Source organism: Amblyomma americanum, chromosome 3, assembly GCF_052857255.1.
Source record: "Amblyomma americanum isolate KBUSLIRL-KWMA chromosome 3, ASM5285725v1, whole genome shotgun sequence".
Lineage (NCBI taxonomy): Eukaryota > Metazoa > Arthropoda > Arachnida > Ixodida > Ixodidae > Amblyomma > Amblyomma americanum.
In genome coordinates, this window is record NC_135499.1 from 173406405 (window position 1) to 173416427 (window position 10023).

Consider the following 10023-nt stretch of genomic DNA (forward strand, 5'->3'; position numbering starts at 1 on the left):
ATCCTGCACTCGTCCCTTCTGCAATTAACTGCAGTGTGTCTAGTCTCCTGCATAGTTTTATGTTTAAAAATCATGCTATAACACAGAGGCGCTAATCGTACACTCCTTGAATTCTTTTCGCAGCTCTTGCTTCATGTAAAAATGAAAAGTTTTGAGGAAAGGAAAAGCACTATAACTATCTGACATCTTGGTATAAAAAAATTAAAAAATAATTTTTAGTGAAAGGAAATGGCGCAGTATACGTCTCGCATATCGGCGGACACCTGAACCACGCCCTAAGGGAAGGGATAAAGGAGGAAATGAAAAAAAGGAAGAGGCGCCGTAGTGGAGCGCTTCTGAATAATTTCGAACACCTGGGGATCTTTAACGTGCACTGACATCACACGGCACAGCACCAACTCGGCCATCAGTTCATGTTGTACAGCACAGGGGCGCCTTAGCGTTTCACCTTCATCGAAACCCAGCCGCCGCGGCCGGGTTCGTACCCGTGAACACCGGATCAGCAGCCGAGCAATGTAACAACTGCGCCACCGCGGCGGGTCTTGGCAGACATTTCTGTACAGTTTTGTTTTTTTCCCCGTCCGCTATCACAGCTGTTTCTTTTTGTTGGTTGTTAGCGTTTAAAGAATGAAACTAATCACGAGTCTCGTGGTGGAGGCAACAGTCGAGCGGAGAAAAAACTTGAGGCTTTCAGAAATATTGCTTATCGGGCGAACGTGTGCGATCAAATGCAGAGAACTTCATGGCACCGATAGCACCAAGTGGGCTAAGCGGTCTTCAAAGAGAAGAATCATTGTCGCTGTCGGGAGTGCTCTATTTAAAGCTGACGAAGAACTTTAGATACAGAACCCGGAAAGCGCTCATGGCAGTCCCGAACACCGTAGAAGTGATTGAGCATGCCAACAACCAAGCCGGAGAAATCTGGTCCCCGTGCGCGTCACAAAGTGATAAAGCCGCGTGCTGGCGGTTTCGAGCGTAGGAAAAAAAAACATCATAAATTTTGGCGCCCGTACAGTTGCACTTTATTTGATGAAAATTCCTCTTGAATGACCATGCTACATTGTCCTGTCCAGATCGTCCGCATGTCTTATCCCATTTCTATGCTGCTGAACCAGCTCCGCCTCGTAGCGAGAGCCACCTGGTTAGCAGTTATTATCACCTTGTTGACTGCTGGCCTGTCCAGGCGACACCGATGAGGCGAAATTCGGTCGGGCCTGAAAGCGAGTCTTGTCATTACACGATAATACTCCGTCACCCCCGCCTCAGTGTTCTGCATCTGTACTGTCCGGCGGGGTGCATGTTCCGCGATATGCATTCATTGGGAACATGAAATGCTTTTATCTTTCATTCTCGGCAAATTAAGGTTAATGTTGTCCGGACTCCGTGGTGGACGTGAAGCCGAACATGAGGGCGAACTTATCTGAATACTTCCGAATTTTCGGGTCCGAACGCTATCAAGCAGGAAAAAACAAAATGTATAGCATCACTGCCTAAAACTGAATTCGAACCAGGGACGCCCAAAGGAAGCTTCGTTTTCCGATGCCTTGGACCACTCGGAATCGCAGCAGCATTTCGCGGTTCGGGGTCTAACTGGTATCCTCTCTGGCTGTGTGTTAGAAGTCTTTGTTATCGTTCATTCGTTCGTTCTGCGCCGCAAAAGTTAGTGAAGGCAGCTGAAGGGCAGAGAAGGGCTGTGCATCGTCAAAGCGCGAAATCAAGCCAGAGACGCCATGCCGTCTGCCTTTAGCGCTAAAAAAATGAAGCCGCTGCATTCGGCGGCACATAATCCATCACAAGCGAACCTGCTGTCCAGCTAACAAAAGTGGCTGATGGCGGATGTTCTTGAAGCCGCGAAATCAACCTGGGAGACCGAGAACAGAAAATGGCGAAGGTGGGGTAAGGGTCAGGTGCAGTGAGTCCTGACCAACAACCGAGCGTGGACGCAACCATCTACGCGATGTCTCATAAAATGCTACGCTTTCCTTGCGAATAATTTTGTGGTTATATCTAGTCTCGACGACGAGACGCACGATCAGTTTTTTTTTTATTTTTAGAGCGAAAACTCTACCTGGCGACCTAAGCTGCAAAAGCCAAGCCACCGCCGAAGACTAGACCTTGAATGAATGCATAAAATAAATAATGCCGATACTGGAATCCGAACCCGCAGAGACACGTACAGATCAGCTTCGCTGGCCACGGCACTTGAGCACTAGGCTATTGCTGCATACGATTAGGCCTCGTGTTTGACTGCAGCAGAATCTCGCGCTGTGAATTGCACATCGTCGTCTTCCTCAACTTCCATATGCGGCGCGAACAGATCATCAGCTTACCTTCGATCACAGATGACCTGAGTGTCGTACGTCGCCACACGTGACGACCACCCAGCAAATCGAAACCATGAGCCAATCGGGCTAAACACATGCTTTAGCACGTCTACTCAGTTTAACCAAGTTAAAGCCGTACAATTTTCATTCTAATTTTTTAAAAGATTTGTGACCATCTCTCTCTTATTACCTTATACATACACGGTGCGAGAGGTTCGAGATTAGCTGCGCGCTTATTATTTCGCCGAATAAAGTGTTGATCTCTCTCTCTCGACACACATGTGTACTCGCGCATACGAACACCCCTTACATGCATTAATAAGTACACACAACCATACATTCGTACATCCTGTATGTATTAGCCAAATAATATATGAGGTAAACAATAACTTACAAGCAAAAGTGAGTGCATGCACACATTGGCGTCTGTGCACTAATTAGCGCGGCTGTACATTTTTAGGCACTGCTCTGCTACTTTGCATTTCTCAAACTGCATTTCTCAGTTGTCCAGATTCTGCTCGCATTATACAGAAAAACTGCACTGCTAAAGCTAAACACGCGAGCACTGCCTAACCACTAGTTCGTACATGCGCTGTACGAACTCAGCGCTGTCACTGTGCCGGCTTTTGAGTGCTGTTTTGACTCAAGTGATGCTGTCAGCGCCTTCTGTTAGTGTCCCCCCCCCCCCCCCCCCCATTTTTTTTATTAGCCGCTTCCTTTGTCATTGCCCATCGCGACTGGCTAGTACTGTGACCTTAACCAATCTGGAAGTGCATTTGCACAATTATTTTGTCCCGACCTCAACGCTTGGCCTGGCTTTGCATGCCGAAAATGTGTGCTGGCAGCGCAGTCATTCTGCCGCGTTGACAACGTTCGTTCTCCCGTAGGAGTCTCTACAATATACGTTCTTTTTTTTTTTTTCCAGGAAGAACGGAGCATTCATTCCTTCGCTGTGGAGTGACAGGTGAGTGATGAAAATTGAGTAAGCTTAGGCAAGTAAACGATAGTTTTCACCATGATAACTTTCTTCATATACGCCAGAAACATTTATATCGCGGCCTAAGTGTTTGGGCTATGAGTTTATTCAGTGAGCGTTTGCAACGGTATGGGAACAACCAACCAAATACGATGCACTTCAGTCGGGAACATGAACTTGCTGACGGAGATGATTCTGGCAACCGCAGTTCAGACATTTACATACTTTATGGACCGAATGAACACGAAAATCACTCGATTTTCGCTTGCCCTGGATCATAACTTTACACTTACGATGCATGTCGGAACCTCACTCAGTTGTGTTAAATGGAGAATGGATGGACCACTTAGGGTGACTCGGCACGGCGTGCGATTCGGTCACTTACCTTGCGTTCTTGTGAGAGGAGTTTAGATTAAAATATGACATTGAAGTTTTTAGTTCTACTGCGTATTGCATGAATCATAACGCACAGCCTTGGTCAAAAGTCTTAAGGCCAAAGGCTTTCCGATTCAGCCGCATAGCAGAGCCATTACGGCACTATTAAATCCCGAATGACCTTGAAATGCTACCAGGTTTCTTCTTGCCGTAGAGAAGCTTCCTGCTTGAGTTGTGTTTTGAATGATATGCTGCATGGAACATACTAGGAACATTGTTTTTGCTGCAGCTGAACGCTGTGCCCTTAAAACTTTTTACCAAGACTGTACATTGTGATCCGCTGTTCACATGGAACGCATAATCAATGTCTCTTAGCGACTCAAGTACTAGGCTGACAGAATAATATATTTGTTTGTTTACTTGCATTAAGTATAAATACAGAATGTTGAACAGTCTCGGAAAGGAACAACAGTTTGCGATAAGTAGCGAGGCGCTGGAAGTGGTAAACAAATACATCTACTTAGGGCGGGCAGTGACCGCAGATGCGACCACGAGAGTGGAATAATTAGAATACTAAGAACGAGGTGGAACGCATTTTGCAGGTACACTCAGACCATGAATGGCAGTTTACCAATATCCCTCAAAAGCGAAATATATAACAGCTGTTGCATCTTACCGGTCCTTACATGTCGGGCAGAAACGTGGAGGCCAAAGAAAATGGTTCAGCTTAAATTGAGGACAACGCAGCGAGCTATGGAAAAGAAATGACAAGTGTGACGTTAAGTGACATGAATAGAGCAGAATGAGTCAGGACCCAAACTCGACTTAACGACATCGTAGTCAAAATGAAAAAAAATAAGGGAAATGACCATGTGCAGGGCAATGCAGTGCGAAGTCAAGATAAGCGATGTTTGTTAAACGTAACGGACTGGATTCCAAGAGAAGGCAAGTGTAGCAGGGGTCGGCAAAAAGTTAGGTAGCGGATGAGATTAGGAAATTTGCTTGGATATTATAGCTACAGCTGGCACGAGACGGGGTTAATTGGAGCGATATGGGAGAGTCGTTGTTGTTGTTGTTGTTAGCCTATCATGGGAGAGTCCTTTCCCGGCTTTGGGCTTAGTCGGGCTGATGATGATGATGATGACAGGATGTTGGAGGCCCGCAGAAAAAGCTGTCATGTGGTCAGCGAGCTAGTTGGTACATACTACTGGGAATAACAGCGCTGAGACGAGGGACAAAGAAAGAAGAAGACAACAGCACCGGCGCTGGCGAGGCCTACACCGGTCGTTCCAGAGCGTCACAGAACAAAAGCCGCCATACAGAATAGAAATTTGACAGAAAACTGGTTATCACGAGTGATTACCAGCCCATGGCAACATTCATTACATAGAACTCAAGTGGATGCTGAAACTAATGCACAAAATAAAATAAACGATAACTTTCATGACACCTTCGCCCATAATTGATGCCCTAAGGCAGTAAATCTCGCTTAAAAATAAAATTGCTTGAGAAAACAACGGAAGAGGACCAAAAACAAATTTTTCACTAGTGAAAAATTCAAGTGTCTAAAGAAAATTAATCAAGGAAATAAATGGCCACTCATAAAATGCGCCTTCATCACTTAGAAACATATATTTTCGAAGAAGTTTTTGTAGCCGTTTAGTTCGTTTAATATCAGTAGTCATTGCTTTTCTAGTCACTTTTCATTTTTCGTTATAACGCGTGTTATGTGCCTTGAAATTATTTTACGGATCTGCTAGATGTCACAAGAGAGCACTTTAATGTTTCATGACAAGTTCTTAACAGCGGACAAAACATAGTATTTCGTGAACAATTCAAATGAGTGATGACGGCTGAGTTCCTCGATTCTAGTTCCTCAGTACAACATTGTGTTAAAAAAGTTGGGGTATCATTTGCGTAAAATCATTGGTATGCGTGCTGAATAAAAAAAGGTCTGAAATGCTACCTTATCATACTAATACACTTTGGTGCACGGCACAAGGACGTGATGTGCGCTTACATAGCTGCTGCAAATTCTCGAAATCAAAATAACCGCAATCATAGAACAACATTAGTACATTTAAATTAAACAAAACAATTTTTGTGCATCTGAAGTATAGTTATTCGAACATCTCTTTACGGTGTGCTATGACGCTTACATTGCTACTTTAGGACACATAAAATGGCATGAATTATCCTTGGAGAACGATAACTTCCCGTTTTTGTTCTATGAGGCCTACATTAACACTTCAGGACACACAACATGGCATCAATTATTTTTTAAAAACGATAACCTTCCATTTAACGTGAAGCTAATAAAGCTAAAACGCATTCTAAAGGGTAAGAACTGATCTTTGGTAATTCCCTAGTCCCTCGTTCGGTCGCGTACAACGAAAAACGAGGCTATTCGTGGTGACCGGGCCGGTCATTCACTCGAAGCAGTTCCGTTGCCGGTGTTGTTCAGCGCCGTGGTCACCAGCTTGTTGATGGTCTTCATGGCCTTGGGGTTCATCTGGATGATGATCACCACGTACGTGGTGAGCGCAGCGCACACGCTCAGTATAAAGCCTCGGTTGATGGTGAAGAAGTTCCAGCCGGTCATCGAGACCGGCGAGGAGGACAGACGGCTGAGGAAGAAGTGCGCCTCCATCTTGGTGTTCATGTCCAGCCTCCAGCTGCGCAACGTCAGCTCGTGCAAGTGCGGCAGAGGGGCGAGTGCTTCCTCGGACACACGCGACGCGGCCAGGCACGTGCCCAGGAAGGACAGGAGGGAGTAGATGCCGCGCAGGCTGAAGAGGAACCCTTCGTCCTCCTTGGTGTTCTTGAGCAGGTTCGTGTCGCTGAAGAGCTGCGTCATGTCGATGCAGACGCTGAGCACAATCATGATGTACCAGGAGAAGATGACGGGCCCGAACAGCTCGTTCAGGTCGGTCACCAGGGTGCAGATGCGCTCGTAGAAGATGCGGATCTGCGCCAGCGTGTCCGCCTCGACGGACCGTCCCGACCGGTGCACGTCTCTGATGACGGTGTTGTGCACGCGGAAGGCCCGCGCCAGGATCAGGCAGAAGGAGATGAACAGGATGGGCACGAACACGAGCGTGCCGTAGACGAAAATCGTGTTCAGGTACCACATGAGTGCCACCAGGAACAGCAGCGTGTTCTCCGAGTACTCGCGGCTCGCCTCCGTGAAGAACACACCCTGCGTGGCAGGCGTCGGGGTAACTTAAGTTCATTTTCTATAGATTGAATGCATTCACCAGAATGTGTGAAAAATAACATGACAGAGCATGCCTTGACAATTGTTATCTGAACATCTGAATTTGCTATCTGCCGTGTGTGTACATGAAAACACTTTTGTACACAAAAGCTTAATAAACTAGAAAATTTTCCGCGCAAGAAAAAAAAGCCCCCGGCTTCAAAGCATCATCACATCTTGCACGTCTGTAACAAAATTATGTGGTGCATTGCAACGCAGGATTCACAACCGATGGCGTTGAAACATTCGGACAACAATGCATAGGCATCAGGCGTGACGAACAGAGGCTTCAACTGAAACCTACGTGACTAGCCTTTGCGTGTGGTTAATACCCTCACTGACTACAAACCGTTGGTGATTTGCGGGTTACCAGCAATTAGAAACTTCCTGGGTGATTTCGGCTACTTCGTTTTTATAACAGACACCCCGAACTTCTGTAAGCTGGCACACAAATGTATCTTGCCTTGTCGAAGGAGAGCTCGTGTGGTTATGAACACAGACCTCTTGACCAAATATCCTGCAGCCAAGGTCTAAGTGGTTGGCTCTCATAGGAAAGCAACAGCTGGGCTACCAGAAAAAAAGCGGTCGCATTGTCAAAGTTCTTCTTGTATTTGAACAGCGCGTGATCGGTCGTTACTTTGGATTTCACACACACAGCTACAACGATTCACGAAGTGACGGCAAGAGCCAATCTTAAATAGCTATTTGTGTTGAAGTGCTCTACTGGCTGATACGAAATTGAGGGTCAACAGATAAGACTTTGCTATCGCTGCTACAGCAATTACCTTGAAGACATCCCTCGGCGGCTGGTTGTCGAGCACCCAGGTGACGGCGACGAACCTGAGCGCCATGTACAGCCAGCCGACCACTGTGAGCAGGCTGATGGGCATCCAGTACTGGCGCAGGTCGCGTGCGCAGTGCAGCTCGAACAGCGTGTCCTCCACTTTCTCGATCAGGGCATTCAGCCTCCCGGGGCTGAACGCCAGCAACACCGAACAGATGATAGAGCAGAGGGTGGCCAGCACGAGTGAGACCTGTCAGAAAAGAAAGCTACGACTGTGGTTACACACTATGTCACTTCTGCGCTCTTCTCCAGTCAGTTATACTTAAAGCAGGCAGCCGGCATAGCTCGTTACTTATAACACACTCAAAGACCGATAAGACAACGAGCAGCTGAGTGCAATTGATGGGCGAAACGAACGCAGAGCATCACATAAATTAAAGTCCAGGCACAGTTATCACGTTTTCGCCTTTTTAGCCCACATAAAAACATTCAAATAAAAACATTTACATAAAAAAACATTCAGGCTACTAGCACAAATGCGATTCCATACTGACAAGACTAGCCATACTAGTGCAGCTGTGAGATCAAGTGCACATTGGTGTCCCTTCTCAAAAACAACGTCGAACCTCAGAAACAGAGGTGTTTCATTAGGAGAAATTTGTTCGAGAGCAAGGCTGAAGAGAAGCAAAAGTGCGTAAGAACGGAGACGCTTAGCAATCTGGGGTCTCTATAGGCCTCAGAGAATGAGCAAACAAAACAGGAGGTAAACTAGCGAAACCTGGTCGAGCAGGTAGCCGTGGAAATTGTTGGACACGACACCCATGATCGTCATGCAGACGTTGACGGTCTGGAAGGCGACCGACAGGATGGCCCAGATGGTAGAGCAGGCTGACAGGATCACGTGGTCGTTGCTGTCAATGATGCGCAGGCCGACGCTGCGAAGCGAGATGAGCGCCGGCAAGAGAACGTTCTTGTTGATGTTGGGCAGCCAGCGACTACGAAACCTGGCCAGCCAAGACAAACTGGTGCCGCGGGTGGCGGCAGCAAAGGCGGCGGCCGCGTCACGTCCGCCGAAGCGATGCTTGCGGAAGGCGCTCTTGGACAGGCGGATGATCTTGGGACGTCCGTTTATCATGGACTCTGGCGCCACCAGCGGACTTGTGCGTGTCTTTAGAGTCCGGAACATCATTCTTTCCGAGTTCCTGGTGGTCCTTCGCGGTCTTCGGTTGTCTGCCCTCGCACGAGGCTGATCCATGGAAGACAGACAAAGAAAGAAGAAAGGAAAGGCAGGGAGATTAACCAGGCATAATGCCCGGTTGGCTGCCTTACACCTGGGATGAGGAATAAAGGGTGTGGGAGAGAAGAGAGAAACAATGTTTAGTCTGTCGTGTCAATGGCACCTGATCATGCTCATGGGTTCGTCGCGTGAAAAAAATAGTGAAAAACGTCTTCATTTCTTCTATAGGGAGCTGCTCAAGTCTGCGGACATATGGAAGCGAAACCTGAAGAGCTAGGATATCTACATGAAATGGAGGCTTAATCAGTGCCCGTATTGACAGAGATATTTGTACTGCACATGTTCTGTTTGCGATTTAGCTGTTCTAGAGAGTCCCCGAATCACGAAGCACTGCTTAAGATTTGATAATATGCTTTAACAGTCATCTTGTGAAAAGCCTCTAAGAGAATTGAAGCTGACGCTCTGACATTCTTTGCGATTCATTTTATATTACAGCAGGATCGCACCTAGTGTGTATCGGGAAGGATCACTTCAAGAGGGTTGTTGTTATTTTAAGTCAGAGGTCTTACAAAAAAGAAAACTGATAAAGAGACCAATCAACATTTTTGGATCCTGATAAAAGCTTCTGGCTCGCAATGAACTTCAATTAAATAATTTAAAGCTTTTTGCTAGTCTATCGGAAAATAAAAGTGCCGGTGACCTACCCGAATCCACGCGCTACCGAAGCCCCTTCTGCAACTCTGTGGCAGGAACGCCGTGGAGTCTCAGTTCGTTTGGACGGCAGTGGCGGCGCCAGTGTTGTTGCACGCGAAGACGTCTCTGCCTTATGGCGTGCCCACCCTGCGTGGTTTCCTATTGGCTTCTCGAAACAGCGTGGCCACTTGGCGATATGAACGCATCAATCTATGCTGTCCTGGGTCCCGTGTTGCTGGGCCTGTGCGGGCGCTGTTAGGCGACGAGGAGAAAGAGAGAAACAGAGGAGGAGAGCGCATGCGGAGCCCTGGCCCAGAGGGCTCGCTTTGGAGAACGCGAGGGGTTGCACGCTGTTTGTCATGCACCGTACATAGCATC

The 10023-nt window shown here is 47.1% G+C and overlaps 1 protein-coding gene across 2 annotated transcripts; it reads right to left on the reverse strand.

Moving 5' to 3' along the window:
• Positions 1-5438: 5438 nt before the first annotated feature.
• On the reverse strand, positions 5439-9769 carry LOC144125452 (uncharacterized). Of its 2 annotated transcripts, XM_077658832.1 has the most exons (4): positions 9657-9769; positions 8494-8961; positions 7717-7965; positions 5439-6874 (listed from the first exon to the last, which is right to left on the reverse strand). In XM_077658832.1, exons 2-4 carry the CDS (start codon positions 8902-8904, stop codon positions 6101-6103), a joined length of 1434 nt encoding a protein of 477 aa, XP_077514958.1. In that variant the 5' UTR covers positions 8905-8961; positions 9657-9769; the 3' UTR covers positions 5439-6100. The 2 variants fall into 2 exon arrangements, with proteins under 2 accessions (XP_077514958.1, XP_077514957.1); XM_077658831.1 differs by lacking the exon at positions 9657-9769 and having other exon boundaries at positions 8494-9027.
• Between the last annotated feature and the right edge of the window lie 254 nt (positions 9770-10023).